This window comes from Tursiops truncatus, chromosome 20 (assembly GCF_011762595.2).
Source record: "Tursiops truncatus isolate mTurTru1 chromosome 20, mTurTru1.mat.Y, whole genome shotgun sequence".
NCBI lineage: Eukaryota > Metazoa > Chordata > Mammalia > Artiodactyla > Delphinidae > Tursiops > Tursiops truncatus.
In genome coordinates, this window is record NC_047053.1 from 16,802,636 (window position 1) to 16,828,555 (window position 25,920).

General features: G+C 34.8%; 1 protein-coding gene across 16 annotated transcripts in view; it reads left to right on the forward strand.

The window, feature by feature from the left end:
• Nucleotides 1–25,920, forward strand: part of NF1 (neurofibromin 1) — a 251,357-nt gene that overhangs the window by 53,348 nt on the left and 172,089 nt on the right. For 14 of the 16 annotated variants that reach the window (XR_012328474.1, XR_012328475.1, XR_012328476.1 and 11 more), the window contains exons 2-8: nt 2,821–2,964; nt 4,713–4,796; nt 8,635–8,825; nt 13,500–13,606; nt 17,899–17,966; nt 18,211–18,286; nt 19,035–19,192. Coding sequence is in view for 13 of the 16 variants with exons in the window: in XM_073797296.1 (XP_073653397.1) it covers nt 2,821–2,964; nt 4,713–4,796; nt 8,635–8,825; nt 13,500–13,606; nt 17,899–17,966; nt 18,211–18,286; nt 19,035–19,192 (828 nt within the window). In the remaining 3 variants the exon portion in view is untranslated. Of the gene's footprint in view, nt 1–2,820; nt 2,965–4,712; nt 4,797–8,634; nt 8,826–12,253; nt 12,367–13,499; nt 13,607–17,898; nt 17,967–18,210; nt 18,287–19,034; nt 19,193–25,920 lie in introns of those variants that run through there. The other 2 variants (XM_073797291.1, XM_073797295.1) reach the window with 2 other exon arrangements.

The window sequence follows — 25,920 nt, forward strand, 5'->3', positions numbered from 1 at the left end:
TCTATTTGTAATTCTAATTTGTTATTTCATATCTTTAATCACTTAAAAAAATTTCTCTTGGCTCATTTTGAATTAATAATTTACAGTTTCATCTGTTGGTGATCATATCTTTTTGGTGTGTTTTCCTTTTCTGTTGCAATGTTATTCTGTCTCTTATTCTTTTTTCTCAAAATAACTTCACATATGATTTGACTACAGTGTTTTCTGTTGCTCATTTTTATGTGAAATTAGTTTTCCTGAATTGGTAGGAGAGAAATGTGGGCCAGGATAATTTCTATCTTCATGGCTCTGGAGCTCTTCTATTGCTTTCATGAAATTAAACGAATACGTCATCGCATTCTTTGTGAGCTCTCTTGGCTTCCTTCCTCTCTTCCACCTTTATCTGGATCTTTTTCTTTTGCCCTGGTGTTCTTGTTTCAGTCTGGAGTGAATCTCAGCAATTTCTTCTCAGCATGGGCTTCATCCTTGAAGGAAGTGTTTCTTTAGCTGGTTGGTTTAGAACTGTGCTGTCCAGTGGGTACAATGGCTACTTAAATTTAAGTAAAATAAATTAAAATAAAATTAAACATTTGATTCATCATTTGCATTAGCCACATAACAAGTGCTTAATAGCCATATATGGCTAGTGGCTACTGTAATGAGCATTGTTGATATAGTATAATATCCTAACCACAGAAAGTTCTATTAGACAGTGATGGTTTAAAGTGTGCTATCTTCTTTTCAGACTTTATTATAGACCTTTTGCACACATGTGCCAATTGCCATGTGTACAAAAACCCCTGTATTTTAGCTAAGCTTCTAAACTTGTCCTGCTGTACTTTTCACTGAGGATCTAATGCAGTTTGGGGATTTTCCTTGTCAGACCCATCAAACATTCTGCTTCCCTCTGCTGTCTCTTGCACAGATGCTTATACCACACCAGTTTTGTAGCTGTAAGTGGTTTGTTCGTATTTGCTGCTTGTATTTTGGTTATTGTGGGGTGCCTTGTCCCCTAGTTTTGATGTAGATATATGGTCCATGGGTTTTGCGATTCTGGCTTCTTTGCTATTTTATGAGGGGGTGTATTAGTCAGGGTTCTCTAAAGAAACAGAACCAATACAGGGGAGATAGAAGGGTCTGAGGGCCTGAGAACCAGGAACACTAAGGGCAGGAGATCAATGTCTCAGCTTAAGTAGTTAAGCAAAAGGGACCAATTCTTCCTCCTTCTGCCTTTTTTATTCTATTCAGGCCCTCAGTGGATTGGCTGATGCCCACCCACATTGGACGGGGTGCAAACTGCTTTACAGAGTCCACCTATTCAAATGCTAATTTCATCTGGAAACACCCTCAGAGACACACCCAGAAATAGTGTTCAGCCAAATATCTGTGTGCTCTATGATCCAGTCAAGTTGCCATGTAAAATGAACCCTCACAGAGGGGTTTGGGGAGGTTCACAAGCTACATTGCAGCCACTGCCATCTTTTCTCTCTGTCTCTCTTTTTAAGGATATTAACAATTCTTAATTTTCTTAATATCAAATGTAAAAGATCTTATGTGTATTTATTTGCATTTTTTTTTGCATTTTTTAACAGTTTATTTTTTAGAGCAGTTTTAGGGTCACAGAAAAATTGAGTGGAAGGTAAAGAGTTTTCCCATATGCCCTGTGCCTCCACACATGCACAGACTCCTTTATTATCAGCATCTCCCACTAGAGTGGTACTTTGGTTACAATTGATGAACCCACATTGACATGTCATAATCACCCAAAGTCCACAGTTTACATTACAGTTTCCTCTTGGTGCAGCCACTGCCATCTTCTACAGTCCTCTTTTTTCAGTCTTTCAGAATTTTTTCTCTCCATAATGTTGTAACATTATGTAATTCTGTAGCTTCTGCTCTGCCCTATCTTCTAAACCCTAAACATGCTTCCCCTCTTTTATTTAGTATTTCTTTACCATCAAATTAGTCACATTATTAACTGACTAAGCAAACTCGGGCATGCTGCTTGGTCTCTTTCCACCTTTTGTTGCACCATTTTAAAAATGAGGAAGCTGGACACAGGTTTGTTTCTTCACGGAGGAACCTCGTCAGTGTTCTGTATTAGTGTTAGCAGGATCTAATATTTAAACAGTAAAGATATTCGTGATGCTTTCAATACAGAATGCTGCTCTTAAACAGGGTAGAGATGAAGTTCCTGGTAGTGCCACTTAGTTCATTCTCAGATAAATATAGGTAAATATAAATATAATATCTCCCTTAAAAGATATTTTTTTCCATGAGATTTATCTCTTTGTTGTTCTGTTACTCCCTCAGCTGTGTACCTGACGGTGATTATCTTACCTGAATCAGTCTTACTATGTATATTCCAGGCTATACAGTTTGTTTTCTTTTCTGCACAATCTGCTGTTATTTGCCATTATTGACTAGAGGTCTAAGGCATAGATTTTCTTGGTCTGTTGTTCTTTTAATGCTTGAGTTCAATATATAAAAGAAAAGATTGCATTTTATTGCAGACATATTTCTCTGAAATAATTTTTAGCTACAAGGAAGTAGCTCTATTTCTGTGAGTCATCATTCTGTCTTACATAGTGCTGGGTAAAGATTTAATTTGGTAGATAGAGATTTATGACTTCTAGAAAGAAAGCTGCAAAAATTGAAATTTCTAAAGAATTTTAAATTTGCTATAAATTCCTTTATGTATTGAAAATTGGAGCTTGAGATACAAATATAGGTAATTGTGGTTGATAAAATTTTCCTAATATCTCATGATTTTCAATGAGAAATAGAGTTCTCGGTAGTCATTTTAAAATGTAAGCTAACATTTTTTTTTTTTTTCCTCAGCTTCCAATAAAAACAGGACAGCAGAACACACATACCAAAGTCAGTACCGAACACAACAAGGAATGTCTTATCAATATTTCCAAATACAAGTTTTCTTTGGTTATAAGCGGCCTCACCACTATCTTAAAGAATGTTAACAATATGGTGAGTGTTTGCATTACTGTTTTACGGGAGAATTCGGTTTGTTTTTGATTTTAAACTTTGGAACAGCATATTTTGAAATATGTAAAGTCATTTTCTGTGGACCCTGGATATAAACATTCATCTTAATTTATGGATGAGCACAGGTAACCTTTTAACTTTCTTTTTAGATTTTAATTCTTTTTCTTAGATACTTGGCTTATTTGTGACCCTATATCTACTGATCCATTTTTCTGGAATTAGGATTTCATACAGATTTTGTCATATTTAAATTGACCATAGTAATCTATTAAAATCTTTTCCTTAGCTTCTCATTTGAATATTTACATATCAGATTGTCCCAGTCTTAAGTAGATGCTAAATAAAATATGACTTTGTAGTCCTAAAATGTGAGATTGCTTTTGTGAAGATGCTGTTCTATTTCCTTCGTCCTGTAACCTGTGAAAGATTCCATGGTAGAGAACCTGTGTTGGAAGTTTTCCTCAAATACTTCATCAAGTATTTCCACTGTCAAAAGCTCATAATTGCTTCTTATTTTCCTGTTTCATAAAATCTGTTTACATTCCCTAGACTTCAAGGTACTCCAACTATTTTCTCTCTGTACCTTTGAACATATTATTTCTCCTCTTGCCGTCTGGTGATTCTTTCCTCTGTGTCAGTTTCTATCTAAAATCTCCTTCATACTCAGTCCAGAACAACCGATCTGGATATTTCTTGATTAACTCCAAACTGCTCTGCTTGTTTTGAGCACTTATAACCACAATTTATACTGTTTGCACTGAGCAGTGAAACTGATTTCTGGTTGTAGATTGTGAAAATCAGTACCATTTTCATAGTCACATCATCTTTGGTGTGTTTTCTTTTGAAAAAGTTGATTGGAAGATACCCCAGGCTTACAAAATTGGTAAACTGGAGGACTGGGCAATCATATTTTCTCTTTATGGAAAAAAATTAAGATTTTCTTAAAAATGGACCTTTTATAAATATGTAAAGTGACTTACAGAAATACATTTAAGATTTTATGGAACGCTTCTGTTGCATAGTGTGTGGGTCATACAGATAGGACTTTGCTTTTATAGATAAGTGGCCATGTTCTCATATTGAAAATGTTTTAGTATTTGGACCCTTCTTTTAAAAACAAAAACAGTATTGAGATATTGGCATTCATTTAGTGCTTATTGAGTAAACTGAATTGTGGGAACCATAGTCTGCTGTTAATAGTGTAGTATTTGATTTAAAGATAGTGAATGCTTAAAACTCGCTTTAATTGGTGTTACAGCATTTTGTTGCTGTAAGAGTTAGGCTTTGATTATTTTGTGGCATCAAAGTGTGGTGAAATGTTCAGTTCAAGATTCTGGTAAAGATCTATATGTGTACCTAAATCCTACATATTTTTTTCTATATTGTTCAAATCTAAATTTTACTTAAAAAATAACAGAACATGGGATTTTCCTAATGTTACCATCTCTTTACTGCTGTTTGTTTCAAAGTGCATTTACTACATATTTTTTAAAGTATAACCCAGAGTATCTTTTACTGTGGCAGGCTGATGACAGATTGTTTGCCTGAGAATTTATTTTGTGTGAGCATTAGGATAAAATCAGAAATAATAGATTTAAATATAGTATAATCTGGGAGATACAATGATTATTGATTTTCTTGATCCTTAGCCCCTCACTTTTCAGATGTGTGCTGATTTGTAGTGGAGAGTAATAACCAACTTTTAGTGTTCTGAATATCTTTTCTTTTAGAGAATATTTGGAGAAGCTGCTGAAAAAAATTTATATCTCTCTCAGTTGATTATATTGGATACACTGGAAAAATGTCTTGCTGGGGTGAGTAAATCTATTCTTGAATAGGCAGGTTTTGTGCATTCAGTTTTGAGAATGATCTGATGTCCTGAAGCATAGGTGTGGACAAGGAGAAGAGTCATGGACTTTTTGTCTAAGACATGAAAATGAATTTTGTTAACAGAGCTGACTGGGTAGCATAGAGAAGTTTTCAAGAAAAAATTATATTCTCATCTTTTGTAAATTAAATAGATATTAAGATTACTTATAAAGTGTTAAGCTTGAGTCACATCTCTCTCTCTCTCAGGTTTTCTAGAAAAAATTTTGTGGAAAAGTCACTATTTCATTTAACTGATTTCTCCAGTTGGTTAGGCCTGTGGCATTGCTTAGCTGTCAAAGAATGTGATGTTAAAGACCAAGAGAATCTTGTTTCCCCCTGTGTGAATCTGATTTTATATTTTACTTTTCAAATCTATGTAAAAGAGAACTTAAAAAATTAAAACTATTACTATTACTGTGATAGATTCTACCTTAAGAACACTTGTTACGTAAATATGAACATATAAAATAGATATGTGGAGGAGTAGCTGAGTACAAAACAGTTGTTTTTCATGTTTCCTCTAAATAGTTATCTCAGAGTTTTCAACCATGACTTACTTAGAAATTTTTCAAGAATATTTCTGGTTATTTATTTATTTGGCTGCGTCGGGTCTTAGTTGCAGCATGCGGAATCTTCGTTGCGGTATGCAGGATCTTTCGTTGCGGTGCGCGGGCTCTTCATTGCGGCGTGCGGCCTTCTCTAGTTGTTGCAGGCGGGTTTCTCTCTAGTTGTTGCACACAGGCTTCTCTCTAGTTGTGGTGCGTGGGCTCCAGTATGCGCGGTCTCAGTAGTTGCGGCGTGCAGGCTCAGTATTTGTGGTGCACGGGCTTAGTTGCCCCTCAGCATGTGGGATCTTAGTTCCCCGACCAGGGATTGAACCTGTGTCTCCTGCCTTGGAAGGTGGATTCTTAACCACTGGACCACCAGGGAAGTCCCCAAGAATGTTTCTGTTGTATAAAGCATAGTGCTTCTATACTTCAGTAGCTTTAATTCTTCCTGGAAAATGGTAGGAGTTTACATAAATATATAAATTTAATACCTCCATTTTAAAGATCTGTCTATTCAATATGTATTGGGGTTAACTTATTTCTTCTGAGATTATAATCTCTCTTCCTTTGACCCATCTTTTGCTTTTATTCAGAATTGCTTCTCTCTTCCACATATGTTATAATTGTTCTTTATAGTAAAACTAGATGGGAAGGGACTTTGACATATGAGGACTGATCAATTGAGAACAGAGAGAACAAAGTGTTTAAAGAAGGAGTAGCGTAGGGAGTTGGAAAAGGGGTAGGGTAGGGAATTGGTAAAAATAATTACATTCACACAATGATATATCCTTAGGGAAGAGAAGTATAATATTTAAGACTATAGGCCACAAAACCTAAGCATAATATTTTAAATTCTTTTATTGACCCTCGTCCACATTCCAAAATTGTGCGACAGTGCTTATAAGTTTTCTTCTTAAATTGAGGACAAGCTAGTTCTGTTTTAGCTTTGTGCTATGTATTAATTTGTGATGGGCTGTTCATTTGTAAAATAGAGTGAAAGAGCAAAAAAGCTGTTAAATAGGATGATGGAATTTTGAAGGTGGACAGTTTTTCAACTTCTCTTGAATCAATTCTTTGTAGTGGTCTTATTACTTTGATTGTAGATGCCAGTATATCAGTGACACCCATGTTTGAATGGGGGTAGGCTGGTTTATTGCCTCTTCAGTTCTACATCTTTTCTCCATTAACATTTATAATTGAGAGGTAGTGGTAAAGGTATTTTGGATAATGATCACTGATATCATTGACCCCTGTTTAATTTGATACTCTTTGGAGATAGCTTAATTGAATCCCTACTAAGTGGGCATGGTACAGCTTTTATAATACATAAAATATATATTAGCTTGCTCTGCTCTATTGAAAATGTATAAATTTTTAAATTAAATTTATAATTAAAAATAATACTATTCATATTATTGAACAGCTGTGTTTTTCTGGATTGCCTTCAATGACTTTATGGTTGTGTCCTGATTTTCCTTTTTACTTATTTATTTATTTTATTTTTTATTAAAAATTTTTTTTTTTACAGTAGGTCCTTGTTGGTTATTGGTTTTCCTTTTTAGATCAAAGTAAGTTGAGACAGTTTAAGAACTGAGCCCTATAGTACATATTTATCATATTAGTAGTTGAACTAGCTAAATGAAAGTGAACAAATACTTATCAATATCATGATTAAAACCAAAATTTTATGAGTAAAATTTTGTAGAATTTGAGGAATCTTAAGTATTTTTGATCCTGTATATATGACCATTATTCAAAAGATTGAACACTTCTATAATTTTTATTTGTATATTAATTGGAGTTGGTTTCAACACCTGTATTGTCTGGTTAGCCTATAAATAAGAAAGAGCATTGTAACTCAAATTTTGCAGGTTTTTGTGATATCTGTTTATTTACTGTCCAAATATTTCAGTGTATTTGCATCTGAAAGCTTTTGGAATGCAATTACAGATTTGATCATAGCACACTTACAAAAATTTGTTCTTTGTCATTATGCTTGATATTATCAAAATTGTCCTTCATATAAGGATACTAAAGCCGTTAGGCAAAATACTGATGTGGAACAGTCTATTTTCACCTAAGGGTAGCTTATCCATTGGCTGTTTTGTTAATTGTAGAGATTTATTTTACAAAGTAGAAACCTCAGTGTTAACACCAAAGTTATCAAACTTGGTGTCATTAACAGAGAGACCACCTGGCATTATGTACTTCTGATGTGATGTAATACAAACTGTAGTGAATTCTACCTAGTGTTTAACTTAAATCTAATCAGACTGTTATATTTAGATTCCAGCTTAACAGAAAATATAACAACTAGAAGAACAAGTTTCACCACTAAGACATAATCAGATCAATAATATACAACATTTTGTAAGGCAACTGGTCTATTTTCTTAAAAAAAGTCAGTGTTATGGAAAATAAAAATGATCTATATGGTGTGTGAGGGGAAAATAGTTTTAGGATAAAGAGACTAAAGGAATGTTACAATCATGCTGCAATCTGTGAACCTTTTTTGGATCCTGGTTGAATAAAACAAGAACAGCTATGAAAGACGTTTACGGGGCAGTTGGGGAAATTTGGATATGGTTTGGGTATTAGCTGATCTAAGGGAATTTTTTTTTTCTCCTTGGTGTGATGATTGCATTGAAGTTATATTGGAGAATTTTCTTATATCTTAGAGATGCCGAAGTAAGTTAGTAGTGAAGTAATGATGTTTGTAATTTACTTTGAAATGGTTAAACCAAAACAAAATTATTTGTAATAAGTAATATCTATCTGTTTTGGTCAGTCTGCCCAAAGGTAGATGTGATTGCTCACCCAGGAATTAATTTGGATGTTGAGACAGATGACACAGTGCACTCACCAGTGAATATGCGTAAAGTATATTTAGGACTCACAATAAGCTAGGGATTCCCAGGAAGGGAAGGGCTTATGTAGGGATTTGATGAACAGGGGAACAAGCAGAAATTGGGGTGCTGAGGAGGATGGATGGGGGTACCTGGACTTTTCTTGTGATTAAGAAGTGAAAGATGGAACCACCCTCTTTATTAAACTAATTGTAGATAGATAAAGCAAACATGATGAAATATTAACAATTGTGGAATCTAGGTGATGAGTATATGGGTGTTCGTTATTCTGTTTCATCTCTTATGTATGTTTGAAATTTTCCATAATAGAAAATATTTACACGTAAGTTTAAGAAAGTTTTAGAATTATGTGATTATTTCTATTTTAGCAACCAAAGGACACAATGAGGTTAGATGAAACGATGCTGGTCAAACAGTTGCTGCCAGAAATCTGCCATTTTCTTCACACTTGTCGTGAGGGAAACCAACATGCAGCTGAACTTCGGAATTCTGCCTCTGGGGTTTTATTTTCTCTCAGCTGCAACAACTTCAATGCAGTCTTTAGTCGAATTTCTACCAGGTTAGTGTGTAAATTTACATAGGAATGTTGTAAGTAATATAAAATTCGTCTACGTAAAAGTAAAAAGTTGACAGAAATGAGTTTAACCTGGGCTTCTGTTGAAATTTTATACATTGATTTCTTTGAAATTTTTATTTTGTAATGTTGTGTTATTGGTGGGTACACTTAAATGTGAGTACTATGATAAACTTGAAAGTCTAAATTTTAGGAAAAAAATGTCACCCATGACTGGGCTTTTTTTTTTTTTTTTTAAATACTATTGATATAAATTTTGGGTTTGGCTTTTTAACGTATTATTCCTTGTAATGAAATTAGTCAATCAGAATAATTGGTGAGTAGTCAGAATTCTAATGATCTTAATGCTCTGATCCTTATCACAAGCTCCTAAGTTATCAAAAAACAAAGCAAAACAAAAAAACCAAACCAGCAATGTGGAAGCACAAGGAAATGAGTAATTCTAGAAAGTGAACTGTATTTTAAGTGTATGAACTGTGAAATCTCCCATTTGTTGAGCATTTACAGCATGTGCTATGCTGTTTGATCTTCACAGTATCCCTGAAATGTAGGTGACACCCCATTTTATAGGTAAGCAAACTAATACTAAAGAAGTTAACAAGGTGCTGTGCCAAGTAACAGAGGACCCCAAACTTCGAAGTCGGGCTGGCTTCAGAGTCTGTCTGTTTTATTGTGCCTGGCTGCTTCCTGGTACTGCTATGTTAGCTGTATTTTGATGAAATCCTTTTTATAATATCCACTGCTGTGCTTTAAAATTGTATGATAAGTATAATTTAAGCTTTTATTGATGCTTAGAAATCATCATGTGATCATTCATTGTGATAATGCTAGAGATGGAGAAATGGGTATAGAACTGTAGCTGGTGGTAGCAGGTAACTCTGGATCTTAATTTCATGCAGATGATTTGCCTTTCTCATGCAAGTAGAGTCAAATGGGTCCCTAATTAAGACCAAGTAGGAAGTATAACATAAATCACCTAGTGATTCAGTGGATCAAAGACTAACGCAGAATGCTTAATGGCACCTGCATCTTTGGTTTGTCTGTGTTGTGTGAGGAGTGGACGTCCATTAGCTTAGTTCATTCTTATGTTGTTTTCCAACAGATGTGAATGAGAACATACATCATAGTTTGAGAATTTGTGCTGTGGTTTTTAGGCGGAATTGGCTAACTTCAAAATCCCGCAGTCTTTTTAATAAAAAATGGCATTTCTTTGATGGTGATGCTGGGCAACAGTATTCTTCCAACCTCTCATCAGAATTGTGGTGCAAAGAAAATTAAAATTTTATCTAATGTTATAATATGACTGCTAATGTAGGGTAATGGCTATACAATAGAACAATGTCTTCATGAACTCTCTTGAGTGTTAACATCTCATATTCTGAGTAAATAGTACACTGGTTGAAGCAGCAAGGTAGCAAACACCTAGGTAATAGGATGCATTAAAATGATAAAAAACCAAACCAAACCCTTTCTTTGTTTAGGTGACTACTAGACCAGTCTTACTGTTTGAAATAATCTTACATTGAAGGTAGAAAATGATCAAAAGGGTAAAATGTTTTTTAGTCTATCCAAACATGAATTGCTTTAATAAAACACAGCAAATGTGCCACCTCTGAAAACTCTAAAAATCTTCTGGTCACCAAAGGTTTTATTTTGCAGCATTGGCACGTGTAAAACTAGACAACTTTTGGGTATTTCCTGAATCTAGTTCACTGTTTGCAGAGTAGAAGTTAAATGTCTCCAGAATAAGCCAGTTTCTTTAGCTTTCAGGGGACAGACTGCTCAGAAATGGGATCTATGAAATTCATGTTTCAGACAACTACACTTGCTGTTTCATTTAGTTGGTGCCAGAAATAGGAGCTGATCTTATTAGAGGGTCACTTACTTAAAAGACCATTATGATGGTTTAATTGAGATGGGGTTATCCTGTGACACTGCTGTCGTAGCATTAGGTGACAAAATATGCAAGGAACTGGAATGGCAGTTCTTTCTGAAGATTGATTTTATACTTCGTATGTACTAGATGAATCAGTATCATGAAAATTTGTTGTGCTTGACCATTCTACCTGTCTATGGATGTTTCTCTTTTAGGATTAACATTAGCCTTTGATATTTCTGTCCTTTGCTTTTCTTTAAGGGAATAATATGAGTTATAGATCATAAGATAACTTTTTTATTCTGCTGAAGTGTACCATGTTCTGTGGCTCATAGTACTCTTTTATGTAGAGCATTAGCTGCTTTCTCCACAGAATTATTATACAATGCACTGGATCTAATTGTTTTGTAGTTGGAGGGTCCTGAAAAATACCTAATTTGACATATACCAGAAGCAGAAGACTCAATGACTTTGAAAGTTCTGTTTGATTCTGCTGTTTTTTAAAAATGGTTTCTTATTGTTTTTAGTAGTTTAAAATTTCTTCTTATATGTCTAATTATTTAAAACATACTTATTATATATTCTCTTTAAGATTGTTAAATAATCTCATTTGTTTGTGTGTGCCAACTGTCATTCACAGTGAATTTTTTCTCTGTTTTGTAAACCTTTGATTGCAAATTTATCTTTAGTGCAGTCTGTATTTTCTTTAGGAATCTCTTGTAGCCTGGGACTGTGGGAGTATCCTAGTGATGGTTTTGCATTTGCTTTTGCCAAGTGCCCAGTTCTGGACCTATATTTTTGTTAATTTCTCAGCCCCAGATTGTATGGGTAGTACAGATGTGGGCCTCAAACCCTTGTAAGGTGACAGACAGCCCTGGGTGATTTTTTCCCCTACCCAAAGCTTAGGCAGAGCAGACAGACTTCTTGTGCTGGTAGATTTTCCCCCCTCCCTCTCTTTTCTCTATGTCTCTGTCTCTCTTTCAGTGTCTCTTTCTTCTTTTAAGGAAGTGCGTAGCTCTTTCTAGCCATGTTTTATGCAGGCCCCTGGTTCTACTCTCTGCATTATGAGGGTACAGGACTTTGTATCCAGTCCCGTGTGGATGTTTTTAGCCCCAGGCCCCTAGGTTAAGGAGAGACAAAAAATCTGACTCTCACCCTTCTTTTGTGGGCTAGATCATGCCTTCAAAACCATCTCTGGTTTTCAGTTTCCTTTCCATTTCTGGACTTGGGTGGGTACTTAGTGTTTGTTTTGCTTTATTTCTGTACATTTAAAATATCTTTTTGTTGTTGTTCAGTTTACCTAGTTTTTCTAGATGTTTTAGTGATAGGTTTTCCACTTCATTTCTTTTGCCAAGAATACCCTTTATTTGATTTCTCTGCCTTATAAATTCACAGAATGTTCCTTCCTTGTGGTAAAAACTGGACTAGAAAACAACCACAGCCACTCACAAACAACCACAAGAGTTAGCTTTTCAAAAGTTGGTGTTGCTGATTTATTAAGTTGTGTTTCTTAAGGAGTCATATTCCATATTTTTAGGCTCTTTGCAGCAGCTGTGGAATTTGTAGCATGTAAATCAGTTTTGAGGACCTTCTCATTCCCAGTGTGAACTGCTAAGCTTTTCTCACCCTGATGATAAGAAGAACATTAGTGTAAGTGCTTAGAATAATTTTAATGTTAGCTATACATCTATGGGCTAAAGTGAGTGAAAGAGGAATTTGAGAAGGAAGAAATAGCATTGATTTCATTTTTAGCAACTGAAGGTTTAGTGTGATGATTAATGTCAATTTTAAATTATACTGAAATGGTTATACTTTGAGCTAATATTTTGAATAAGGTCATGTACTATTTGTGCTTTTTCACACATCTCTCTCTGCATTTATGAAAATTAGTAATTTCATTCTGTTGCTTACATTTTTGATATCTATTAATTGAAATAAGCAAGCTTCATTAGGAAGCACACACAATAGATTAGCAGTACCAACTTTGAAAAGCTGACCTCTGTGGTTGTTAGTGAAAAAAAAAGAAGAAAACTTTAACCTCTTTTATTTATTAAGCTTAAGTGAATTTCTTAGCAGTTTAAACATCTATATTTTTGTTAAGTGCTAAATTTTTCTACATTTTTGGTAACTTCATATTTAATAAGAGGGAAATTTGGAGTTTAGAAAGATTTTTGTCATTACAAGCTTAAGTTCTGTGAGAGAGGGACACTAATTAAATAATCACGTAAGCACACGTACAGACTGAAAAGCGCAGTGAATAAAGGCTTACTCATTTTTTTTAATACAAAGTAAATGTATCCTGTGAATGTAGATAAAATGTCATTCATGTTTCTGAAGTCTAGTTGATGTGAATAGAGGTTAATAAAATTTATCTTTTTTTAACTTATAATTTGAAATTTGAATTTTATATTATAGAAAAAATTTTAAAATACACATAGCAGAGAGAAAGTATTTCAAATACCATCTCTTACTGTGCTTCAGCAGTTATCAGCTTTCTGTGATTTTTTTTAAATAAAAATTCTGTATATTAAATTCTGTATATTTTACAACATGGTGATTTGATGTACATTGTGAAGTTTACTGGATTATCACGGTTTCTTTTGTCACAGCCCCTGAATTAGTTATGTTCCTTTAGATTTTCATAAAAAATTTATTCTCTTATTTTTATATGTGTATTTTCTCTTATAAACTCATCATTAGGGTGAGAAGTGTCTGTTGAATTCAGAATTCCAGACTATCCTAAGACTTCAGTTGATAAATTATTTTTGGTGTTTACTTTTCAGGTTACAGGAATTGACTGTTTGTTCAGAAGACAATGTTGATGTTCATGATATAGAATTGTTACAGTATATCAATGTGGATTGTGCAAAATTAAAACGACTCCTGAAGGGTAAGTTTAAATGTATGATATATCTGAAATTAATCACTGTGGGTGAAAAACCAGTATGTTGAATGTACTAATTATACTAATTGCGTTGAGCTAGAACATCAAAGTGGATTTTATAGTGCAAATGTCCTTGAGAAATGGACAGTAATACTTTATGGTTCAGTAATTTTTGAACCTTTGAAAACAATACATTAGCAAAAATTAGTATCTTAAGTCTTGGCAATGGAAAGTTTTGTTCAACTACAATTTTTGCTTTTAATAAAGAGAATGTGAGGATGCTGTTATTTAATTTTTCTAGAATTTCACCTCTTGAGGGTAGCGAGTAGGTTATAGAAGTTATTTGTTTAGCTATTGGTAGTGCTAAAAGCAGATAGCTTAGCAGGATATAAAAGTTTCATTGCAGATGGAACCAGAAGATTGTGGTCTTACGATGAGAGGAGAAATTGAGTCGGGAATCTCATTTCTGACATTCTGTTTTCAATTCTGTTATGGACTTACTGACTGACTTTATAGCATTACAAAGTCTTTCACTCTTTCAGTGCTTAGTTTTGCTTCCTTGTAGAACATGTCAGTAGTAGTCACACATGGGAATGTTATAATGCATAAAATGTGTGTTTGTAAAGCTTTGGAAAGTGCTTTCTATGATTATGTTGATTGAAATAAACTATCAGAAGGAATTGAGAGAATTTTTGTGGTAAGCAGGAATGTGTTAATATAAATCAAATATCGTTGAGTATTATTAATAAACTGAGTATAAATACCTAAATTCATTTCACAAAAATTGTATTTTAATTTTATGTAATGTTGGATCCTGGCTAATTTAAATGTGGAACCTTATAGTATATGATTCACACTCATTTTTATTTTACTTTGTATATTGATATAGGAATTGTCAATAATGTTTTTTAATGTCTGACCTAAAAGGAAATTTAGTTATACTAACTTTGAAACCCTCAACAGTTCTACAGTGCGTAGTTTTCAAAATACCATGTTTAGTTTTCTTAACATTTGCTTTAAACTCAACAACTATTCACCAGAGATGTAAAAAGGCTGTACCTATATAGATGAATACTATAAGGCTGTGTTCCAGCTATATTACCTTGTTCAGAATTTGTGATTTTAGATCATTACCATTATAAAACCAAGCAACAGTTAAATCACTTTTTAGTAACTTTAATAAAGGAAAAATGGATCATTTTAGCTATTATGTCAAGATACGGACAAGTGGGCAGCAATTATTTTAGATTATAATAAACTACCACTCAAGTCAGTTGAAATTTCAAGATTTTAATATTTATCATTAAACATTGAAAAGTTAAGGAAGTGAATGGTAATATTTAGAGATTTAATCTTTGTATAATATTTAAGAAATGTAAGTGGGGTTTTGTGATTTTTTTTTTCATAACTGTTCAGTGACATTTGGGAAATCTAGTCCAGGGTGCCTGTGGATTTTGTTTGTTTGTTTAAAAGATCAGTTTTCTTAGAAATGTTTAATCCATAATAATTAATTGAGATGGTTCTCCATGCACAAATGAGAGAAACTAAGTGTGTGGATAAATTACTTTCTTTTTATTGTGGTAAGTTATCCCCATTGAATGCAGCTTCCTTATGATCATAAATTTAGAGTTTATACTGATAAATGTGAAATATAAAGCTAATATTAGATAGACCAGCAAAAGATGGTTCTACATGATAATAATAATGGTGAAAGGAATGGAAACTTCCTGTAATATGGAATAGTAAAAGTAGTGATGTGTTTTAAATTCGATTCAGCAGCTTTTGTTGGGAAACTGTATGTAAGGAACCATGCTAAGTGCCGGGCTTACAAAGATTAATAAAGTATTGAATCTCTCCCTTTGGAGCTCATGGCCTGGTTTATGAGACAAATATATTATCAGATTATTTGCAAAGCAGTGTGGCAAAGCTAAATAGAGTGAGCATAAAGTGAGAGATTAAGTATCTATGGGTTTGGGGGTGGGAGATGTTAAGAGGAAAAGAGCAAGATATAGAGAGGTACAAGAGTAGGTCAGATCATATTAATAAAAACATAGTAACATTTGTTGCATTTTCAGTATATGCCAGATGTCACACTGTGCTCTTCACGTGCTTTTTCTCATCCATACTCACAGTAACCCTGTGAAACAGATATTATTATTATCATCCCCTATATTGATGAGGAAACTGAGGCTTAAGTAACACTTACAAGGTCATACAGCTATTGAGTGGCAGGGTCACATCTGTGTGTCTCTAGAACCGAAGTACCTAACTGTTATTAGGTTATTAGGCTTTATTTTAGTGGCCATGGGAAGTGATGCAGAGGCTTTTGGGTGGAAATTACCTTGATCAGTATTTTATTTTAGATATGCCACTTTGCTTGAAATTTGCAGGATGATTTGATAGAAAGTTAAATGAACTTCTGGGACTTGGTTGTATAGTAACGTGAGGTAGAAATGATAGTGGAGGTCTGGATGGAATGGGGTAGGGTGGGGACCAATTAGATATGGTATTTAGGAAGTAGAATACATTGCATAGCTTTTGGTGATTAATTTAGGTGTGTGATGTTAAAGGGAAGTATCACCAAGTGTTACAGAGCAAGCTGGTTAAAGCAGAGAAGAAGGTGGCCAGGAAAATGATAAATTCAGTTTTAGATCTATTGAGTTTGAGGTATTGGTAGGGTACCCAGTCAGAAACTTGTAGAGCTGGAGTAATAAAATATTTATACATTGGAATTGAGAATAGACTACTGTGTATAACACATTTAAAGTGTTGAACATAGGTAAAGTTGATGAACATAGGAAGGCAAAAAGACTCAAGAGCACTGTAAAGTGTAATGCTTTTGTTTGGAAGTCAGAGGAGAGCAAGAGCAAAGAAGGTTGGAAGGGTATGTTTTAAAACTGACTTGGAGAGCAAGCTGCTCATTTCCAAGTCCAGGAAAAAAAGTGACTTTTAAAGGATTATTTAGACAATTTTATAACTTGTAGACTCATCTCTATCTTATAAAGATATTTATGTAATTGTATTAAGTACCTGCATCCCTTCATTAAAAGTCCATATGGGGAGTTCTCTGCCAAGAGACTGTTACCAGTAATATAGTTTATAGAAGGGTCATCTTTTCCAGATATAAATCTTTTTATAAATGTGGACAATACATTTACAGAAAAGGAAATTAAAATATCTAATATATTTATATGGAGAAGTGTTTAGTCTTATTTTAAAAATGCATTCTACTGCTTTGAACAATCAAATTAGCAGAATAAAAGAAATGAACACATTTAATGATGGCAAGGATGTGATAAGGGCACTTTCGTATGCTGCTTGGTGGGAGTGGCCTTTGGCCCAACCCTTCCGAAAATCAGGTTGGCAATATTTATCAAGAGCCTTAAAAATATTCATCTCTTTGGACAGCTCTTTTTCTAGGTATTTATGTGCCTTAAAGAAATAATCGGAATGTGGAAAAGACTTGGATATAAAAGTATTAATGTTACTTATAATAGTGCAGTATTGGAAATAATATGCAACAATTGGAAAATATTTAAATAACCAGTGACTTAAATAGTCTGAAAGACATCAAAGCGTATTACTGAAAAGACTATGGCTTTGAAGCCCAATTCAATCATTTATTAGATCTGTAACCTCAGAAACACAGTTGGCTCATCTGTAATACCTGAAAGCATTAACATTTTGAAAGAATTAAATATATTAGATTGAAAATACCTGGCATGTTGTAATTGTTCAAGTAATAGTTATTATTGTATATAGAGCCATCAAATATATGTATGAGAAATTTTTAATGATATGGAAAAAGTTGGGGATATGATGTGAAAGGTTTGATATGAACAGGTTTTGTTCAGTTATGGTAAATGTATTTGTCTTATACATGCATAGGAAAAGGGAAGGGAGAAAATTCACCGAACTGTTAACTGTGATTGTCTCTGAATGGTAGAATCATAGATAATGTTTTAAATTTCCCTTAGATTGCTGTGTATTTTTGGAATTTTCTACAATGACCGTGTATTTTATCCAGTTTTTAAAAATGTAGTTATTATTAGAAACAAAACAAAGGGAAAAATTCACAACAACCTTTGAAGTTCAAGGTTCAGTTTGGTCTTTAGTGGACATAACCGGTGAGGTTTTGGCTTATACTAATTATCTTTACCTTTACATTGCTTATAAATAATACTGGAACAACAGTTTGTATATAAAAGGAAAGTTATTTTTACCAGTAGCTCTGAGTTGTATTTGTGTTAACTAATTAAACTAGAGTTAATTGTAAAACTTTTTTTTTTTTTCTCCAGAAACAGCATTTAAATTTAAAGCCCTAAAGAAAGTTGCACAATTAGCGGTTATAAATAGCCTGGAAAAAGTAAGTAATAACCTCTTTGATATTAAAGTTTTGTTAATTTTTGGTTATAAGTGTTGCTGTCTTCAGTATTTTGAATCAAGGAGTTGTGACTTGAGTGATAATTTCACATTAATTTTTAGGAAGACTGCATTGCAATATTCTTCCGAAGGAAATTAGAATTTTGTGATATGATTGGAGGCATATGTTATTTTATTTACTATATTAAGAAAATATGACATAAAAACATATGTTTTGTTATTTGTAGGCATTTTGGAACTGGGTAGAAAATTATCCAGATGAATTTACAAAGTTATACCAGATTCCACAGACTGATATGGCTGGTAAGGATAAGATTGGTTTTTTTTGTTTGTTTTTGTCTTTTAAACTCTTACTTATGAGGTAAAAACCTATCATTTTCCAAGTTATTTTTGTGATTATGGTGCTTTTAATCTTTTCAACTTGTGTCAAATAGGGAATATTATTTTTTTCTTATATTTCTAAATTAGCCTCAACCTTTTTCCTTTGAGCAAGTGGATAAGGAAGTTTGAAATGAAGCTTTGATCTTTAATTAGAGTTGTAGATTGGATACTGATGGCTCTTTGGTGTAGAGAAGCACCTTTTTTCTGTGTGTGCTCTGAGGCTTTAGTTTGTATTTAGAGAGATGTGTGTAAAGTAGGAATATCCCCACTTGGAATTCTCAAGACACAACTGCAAGAAGGAGAATAGACTCCTGGAGAGCTTTGGTAATTCCCTTTGAGAAGCTATTCAGTCTTCGTTTCTTGGATACATCACACTTTGCATAAGGCCCTGCACATTGAGACTAAATACAAGTCTGGCTATTCTAAAATTTGGACTTTGCTAGGATGGATCAAGATAGCTGTTCTAATACATAGACAATATAACCTCTTCTAATACATAGACCATATAACATTGCTTGAATTGAATGAATTTGCTGAGTTAAATGAACTTCCAAGTTTATCTTTTAAAAATGTGGCCTTTGGGTTTTTGGATAGCACCAGCTTTTAATTTAATGCCAGAGATTTTCTTCTCATCTAATTATATCATTTAATATTTATATTTTTCACGTAGAGTGTGCAGAAAAACTCTTTGACCTAGTGGATGGTTTTGCTGAAAGCACCAAACGTAAAGCAGCAGTTTGGCCACTACAAATCATTCTCCTTATCTTGTGTCCAGAAATAATCCAGGATATATCCAAGGATGTGGTTGATGAAAACAACATGAATAAGGTGAGGAGGGCAAAGTTGTTTCTATCATGTCCAGATGTGAAGCAGTTTTTGTTTTTTTGTTTTTTTTAAAATTTGGCCACACTGTGCGGCCTGCAGGATCTTAGTTCCCCAACCGGGGTCGAATCCAGGCCCGGCAGTGAAAGCACTGAGTCCTAACCACTGGACCGCCAGGGAATTCCCATGAAGCAATTTATTTTACTCAAGGTGTATATTACTTTAAGCTTAGCGTTCTGTAAGCATGATATTTCAGGTGACCATTTCTAGTTGCATCATTGTAGGTTTTTTTGTTTCCTGTCCTTAGCAGAGACATACTTGGACGTAGATTTAGTTGGAGGAAAAATATGATATCAGTGATAATAGTCATTGATTAATCCTGTAGTTGCATTCTTTTACCAGAAAGGACAGTATTAAACATAGTTTTTCATAAATTTATTTATTTATTTAATTTATTTATTTGGCTGCGTTGGGTCTTCGTTCCTGCACGTGGGCTTTCTCTAGTTGCGGTGAGCAGGGGCTACTCTTCGTTACGGTGTGTGGGCTTCTCATTGCGATGGCTTCTCTTGTTGCGGAACATGGGCTCTAGGTGCACGGGCTTCAGTAGTTGTGGCACGCAGCCTCAGTAGTTGTGGCTCGTGGGCTCTAGAGCACAGGCTCAATAGTTGCGGTGCATGGGCTTAGTTGCTCCGTGGCATGTGGGATCTTCCCGGACCAGGGCTCGACCTGTGTCCCCTGCATTGTCAGGTGGATTCTTAGCCACTGCGCCACCAGGGAAGTCCCTAAGCGTAGTTTTTTGTTTGTTTGTTTGTTTTGTAACATCTTTATTGGAGTATAATTGCTTTACAGTGGTGTGTTAGTTTCTGCTTTATAACAAAGTGAATCAGTTATACATATACATGTATCTCCACATCTCTTCCCTTTTGCGTCTCCCTCCCTCCCACCCTCCCTATCCCACCCCTCTAGGTGGTCACAAAGCACCGAGCTGATTTCCCTGTGCTATGTGGCTGCTTCCCACTAGCTATCTATTTTACATTTGGTAGTGTATATATGTCCATGCCACTCTCTCACTTTGTGCCAGCTTACCCTTCCCCCTCCCCATATCCTCAAGTCCATTCTCTAGTAGGTCTGCGTCTTTATTCCCGTCTTGCCCCTAGGTTCTTATGACCATTTTTTTTGTTTGTTTTTTAGACTCCATATATATGTGTTAGCATACGGTATTTGTTTTTCTCTTTCTGACTTAGTTGACTCTGTATGTCAGACTCTAGGTCCATCCACCTCATTACAAATAACTCAATTTCATTTCTTTTTATGGCTGAGTAATATTCCATTGTATATATGTGCCACATCTTCTTTATCCATTCATCTGTTGATGGACACTTCGGTTGCTTCCATGTCCTGGCTATTGTAAATAGAGCTGCAGTGAACATTGTGGTACATGACTCTTCCTGAGTTATGGTTTTCTCAGGGTATATGCCCAGTAGTGGGATTGATGGGTCGTATGATAGTTCTATTTTTAGTTTTTTAAGGAACCTCCATACTGTTCTCCATAGTGGCAGTATCAATTTACATTCCCACCAACAGTGTATGAGGGTTCCCTTTTCTCCACACCCTCTCCAGCATTTACTGTTTGTAGATTTTTTGATGATGGCCATTCTGACCGGTGTGAGGTGATACCTCATTGTAGTTTTGACTTGCATTTCTCTAATGATTAATGATGTTGAGCATTCTTTCATGTGTTTGTTGGCAATCTGTATATGTTCTCTGGAGAAATGTCTGTTTAGGTCTTCTGCCCATTTTTGGATTGGGTTGTTCGTTTCTTTAATATTGAGTTGCATGAGCTGCTTGTAAATTTTGGCGATTAATCCTTTGTCAGTTGCTTCATTTGCAAATATTTTCTCCCATTCTGTGGGTTGTCTTTTTGTCTTGTTTATGGTTTCCTTTGCTGTGCAAAAGGTTTTAAGTTTCATTAGGTCCCATTTCTTTATTTTTGTTTTTATTTCCATTTCTCTGAGAGGTGGGTCAAAAGGGATCTTGCTGTGATTTATGTCATAGAGTGTTCTGCCTATGTTTTCCTCAAAGAGTTTGATAGTGTCTGGCCTTACATTTAGGTCTTTGATCCATTTTGAGTTTATTTTTGTGTATGGTGTTAGGGAGTGTTCTAATTTTATTCTTTTACATGTAGCTGTCCAGTTTTCCCAGCACCACTTTTTGAAGAGGCTGTCTTTGCTCCACTGTGTATTCTTGCCTCCTTTATCAAAGGTAGGGTGACCATATGTGCGTGGGTTTATCTCTGGGCTTTCTATCCTGTTCCATTGATCTATATTTCTGTTTTTGTGCCAGCACCATACTGTCTTGATTACTGTAGCTTTGTAGTATAGTCTGAAGTCAGGGAGCCTGATTCCTCCAGCTCCATTTTTTTTCTCAAGATTGCTTTGGCTATTTGGGGTCTTTTGTTTTTCCGTACAAATTGTCAAATTTTTGGTCTAGTTCTGTGAAAAATGCCAGTGGTAGTTTGATAGGGATTGCAGTGAATCTGTAGATTGCTTTGGGTAGTATAGTCATTTTCACAGTGTTGATTCTTCCAATCCAAGAACATGGTATATCTCTCCATCTGTTTGTATCATCTTTAATTTCTTTCATCAGTGTCTTATAATTTTCTGCATACAGATCTTTTGTTCCTTAGGTAGGTTTATTCCTAGATATTTTATTCTTTTTGTGGCAGTGGTAAATGGGAGTGTTTCCTTAATTTCTCTTTCAGATTTTTCATCCTTAGTGTATAGGAATGCCAGAGATTTCTGTGCATTAATTTTGTATCCTGCAACTTTACCATATTCATTGATTAGCTCTAGTAGTTTTCTGTTAGCATCTTTAGGATTCTCTATGTATAGTAAGTCATCTGCAAACAGTGACAGCTTTACTTCTTTTCCGATTTGGATTCCTTTTATTTCTTTTTCTTCTCTGACTGCTGTGGTTAAAACTTCCAAAACTATGTTGAATAATAGTGATGAGAGTGGGCAACCTTGTCTTGTTCCTGATCTTAGGGGAAAGGTTTCAGTTTTTCACCATTGAGGACGATGTTGACTGTGTGTTTGTCATATATGGCCTTTATTATGTTGAGGTAAGTTCCCTATATTCCTACTTTCTTGAGGGTTTTTATCATAAATGGTGTTGAATTTTGTCGAAAGCTTTCTCTGCATCTATTGAGATGATCATATGGTTCTTCTCCTTTTTCTCCTTGTGTGTATTGAAGAATCTTTGCATCCCTGGGATAAATCCCACTTGATCATGGTGTATGATCCTTTTAATGTGTTGTTGGATTCTGTTTGCTAGTATTTTGTTGCAGAGTTTTGCATCTGTATTCATCAGTGATATTGATCTGTAATTTTCTTTTTTTGTGGTATCTTTGTCTGGTTTTGGTATCAGCGTGATGGTGGGCTCATAGAATGAGTTTGGGAGTGTTCCTTCCACTGCAATTTTTGGGAAGAGTTTGAGAAGGATGGGTGTTAGCTCTTCTCTAAATGTTTGATAGAATTCACCTGTGAAGCCATCTGGTCCTGGACTTTTGTTTGTTGGAAGATTTTTAATCACAGTTTCAATATCATTACTTGTGACTGGTGTGTTCATATTTTCTGTTTCTTCCTGGTTCAGTCTTGGAAGGTTATACCTTTCTAAGAATTTGTCCATTTCTTCCAGGTTGTCTACTTTATTGGCATAGAGTTGCTTGTAGTAGTCTCTTAGGATGCTTTGTATTTCTGAGGTGTCTGTTGTAACTTCTCCTTTTTCATTTCTAATTTCATTGATTTGAGACCTCTCCCTCTTTTTCTCGATGAGTCTGACCAATGATTTATCAATTTTGTTAATCTGCTCAAAGAACCAGCTTTTAGTTTTATTGATCTTTGCATTTGTTTTCTTTGTTTCTATTTCATTTATTTCTGCTCTGATCTTTATGATTTCTTTCCTTCTGCTAACTTTGGGTTTTGTTTGTTCTTCTTTCTCTAGTTCCTTTAGGTGTAAGGTTAGATTGTTTATGAGATTTTTCTTGTTTCTTGAGGTAGGCTTGTATAGCTATAAACTTCCCTCTTAGAACTGCTTTTGCTGCATCCCATAGGTTTTGGATCGTCGTGTATTCATTGTCATTTTTCTCTAGGTATTTTTTGATTTCCTCTTTGATTTCTTCAGTGATCCCTTGGTTATTTACTGACGTATTGTTTAGCCTCCATGTGTTTGTGTTCTTTACGTTTTTCTCCCTGTAATTCATTTCTAATCTCCTAGCGTTGTGGTCAGAAAAGATGTTTGATATGATTTCAATTTTGTTAAATTTACTGAGGCTTGATTTGTGACTCAAGATGTGATCTATCCTGGAGAATGTTCCATGCGCACTTGAGAAGAAAGTGTAATCTGCTGTTTTTGGATGGAATGTCCTATAAATATCAATTAAATCTATCTGGTCTATTGTGTCATTTAAAGCTTCTGTTTTCCTTATTTATTTTCATTTTGGTTGATCTGTCCACTGGTGTAAGTGAGGTGTTAAAGTCCATCACTATTACTGTGTTAGTGTCGATTTCCTCTTTTATAGCTGTTAGCAGTTGCCTTCTGTATTGAGGTGCTCCGATGTTGGGGGCATATATATTTATAATTGTTATATCTTCTTCTTGGATTGATTCCTTGATCATTATGGAGTGTCCTTCCTTGTCTCTTGTAACATTCTTTATTTTAAAGTCTAGTTTATCTGATATGAGTATTGCTACTCCAGCTTTCTTTTGATTTCCATTTGCATGGAATATCTTTTTCCATCCCCTCACTTTCAGTGTGTATGTGTCCCTAGGTCTGAAGTGGGTCTCTTGTAGACAGCATATATATGGGTCTTGTTTTTGTATCCATTGAGCCTTCCTGTGTCTTTTGGTTGGAGCATTTAATCCATTCATGTGTAAGGTAATTATTGATATGTATGTTCCTATGACCATTTTCTTAATTGTTTTGGGTTTGTTTTTGTAGGTCCTTTTCTTCTGTTTCCCACTTAGAGAAGTTCCTTTAGCATTTGTTGTACAGCTGGTTTGGTGGTGCTGAATTCTCTTAGCTTTTGCTTGTCTGTAAAGCTTTTGATTTCTCCATCAAACCTGAATGAGATCCTTGCTGGGTAGTCTTGGTTGTAGGTTCTTCCCTTTCATCACTTTAAGTATATCATGCCACTCCCTTCTGGCTTGTAGAGTTTCTGCTGAGAAATCAGCTGTTAACTTTATGGGAGTTCCCTTGTATGTTATTTGTTGTTTTTCCCTTGCTGCTTTCAGTAATTTTTCTTTGTGTTTAATTTTTGCCAGTTTGATTACTATGTGTCTTGGTGTGTTTCTACTTGGGTTTATCCTGTATGGGACTCATTGCGCTTCCTGGACTTGGATGGCTATTTCCTTTCCCATGTTAGGGAAGTTTTCAACTATAATCTCTTCAAATATTTTCTCTTGTCCTTTCTGTCTCTCTTCTCCTTCTGGGACCCCTATAATGCGAATGTTGTGTTTAATGTTGTCCCAGAGGTCTCTTAGGCTGTCTTCATTTCTTTTCATTCTTTTTTCTGTATCCTGTTCCACAGCAGTGAATTCCAGCATTCTGTCTTCCAGGTCACTTATCCGTTCTTCTGCCACAGTTATTCTGCTATTGATTACTTGTAGTATATTTTTTATTTCAGTTATTGTATTGTTCATCTCTGTTTGTTTGTTCTTTAATTCTTCTAGGTGTTTGTTAAACATTTCTTGCATCTTTTCGATCTTTGCCTCCATTGTTTTTCCGAGGTCCTGGATCATCTTCACTATCATTATTCTGAATTCTTTTTCTGGAAGGTTGCCTATCTCCACTTCATTTAGCTGTTTTTCTGGGGTTTTATCTTGTTCCTTCATCTGGTACCTAGCCCTGTGCCTTTTCATCTTGTCCTTCTGTGAATGTGGTTTTTGTTCCACAGGCTGTCAGACTGTAGTTCTTCTTCCTTTTGCTGTCTGCCCTCTGGTGGATGAGGCTTTCTAAGAGGCTTGTGTAAGTTTCCTGATGGGAGGGACTGGTGGTGGGTAGAGCTTAATGGGACTTTTTGTTTATTAGGAGCAGTAATCCATTATTTTCAGTTGGTTGTAAATATTTTTTCCAGACCATCATTTCTTTTGACTATATTATCTTTTTTGGCAGAAATATTTGAAGTGTACAACGAATATAACAATGACCCGTACTCATATTAACATTATGATATATTGCTTATCTTTTTTCTATTTACATATGATTTTAAAAATTGAACAAATAATAGTTGCATAAATTCTCCTTTAATTCCAGATAAAGCTCAAGTCCCCTTTGATTCCACTAATTCCATTTTCTTTCCTTTTTCCCTGGGAACAGCCACTGTCAAGGGTTGGTATATATCCTTCTAGTCTACTTTTAAAAATTTTTATGAGACAGAGAGATTGGGATCAAGATCTAGTTCAGTGCTTCTCAGAGTGTGGTCTTAAGAGCAGCAGCATCAGCATCACCTGGAAACTTGTTAGAAATGCAAATTGTTAGATCCCCACTCTAGGTCTGCTGAAACAGAAGCTCTAGGGGTGGGGTACAGCTAGCAACCTGTTTTCAGCAAACCCTCTAAGCGATTGTTGTGCACACTAAAGTTTAATAACCATTGTTCATTTTGTTATGAAACAATAACTCCCCATATTCCCCTCCTGCTAGCCCCTGACAGCCACCATTCTACTTTCTGTCTCAAT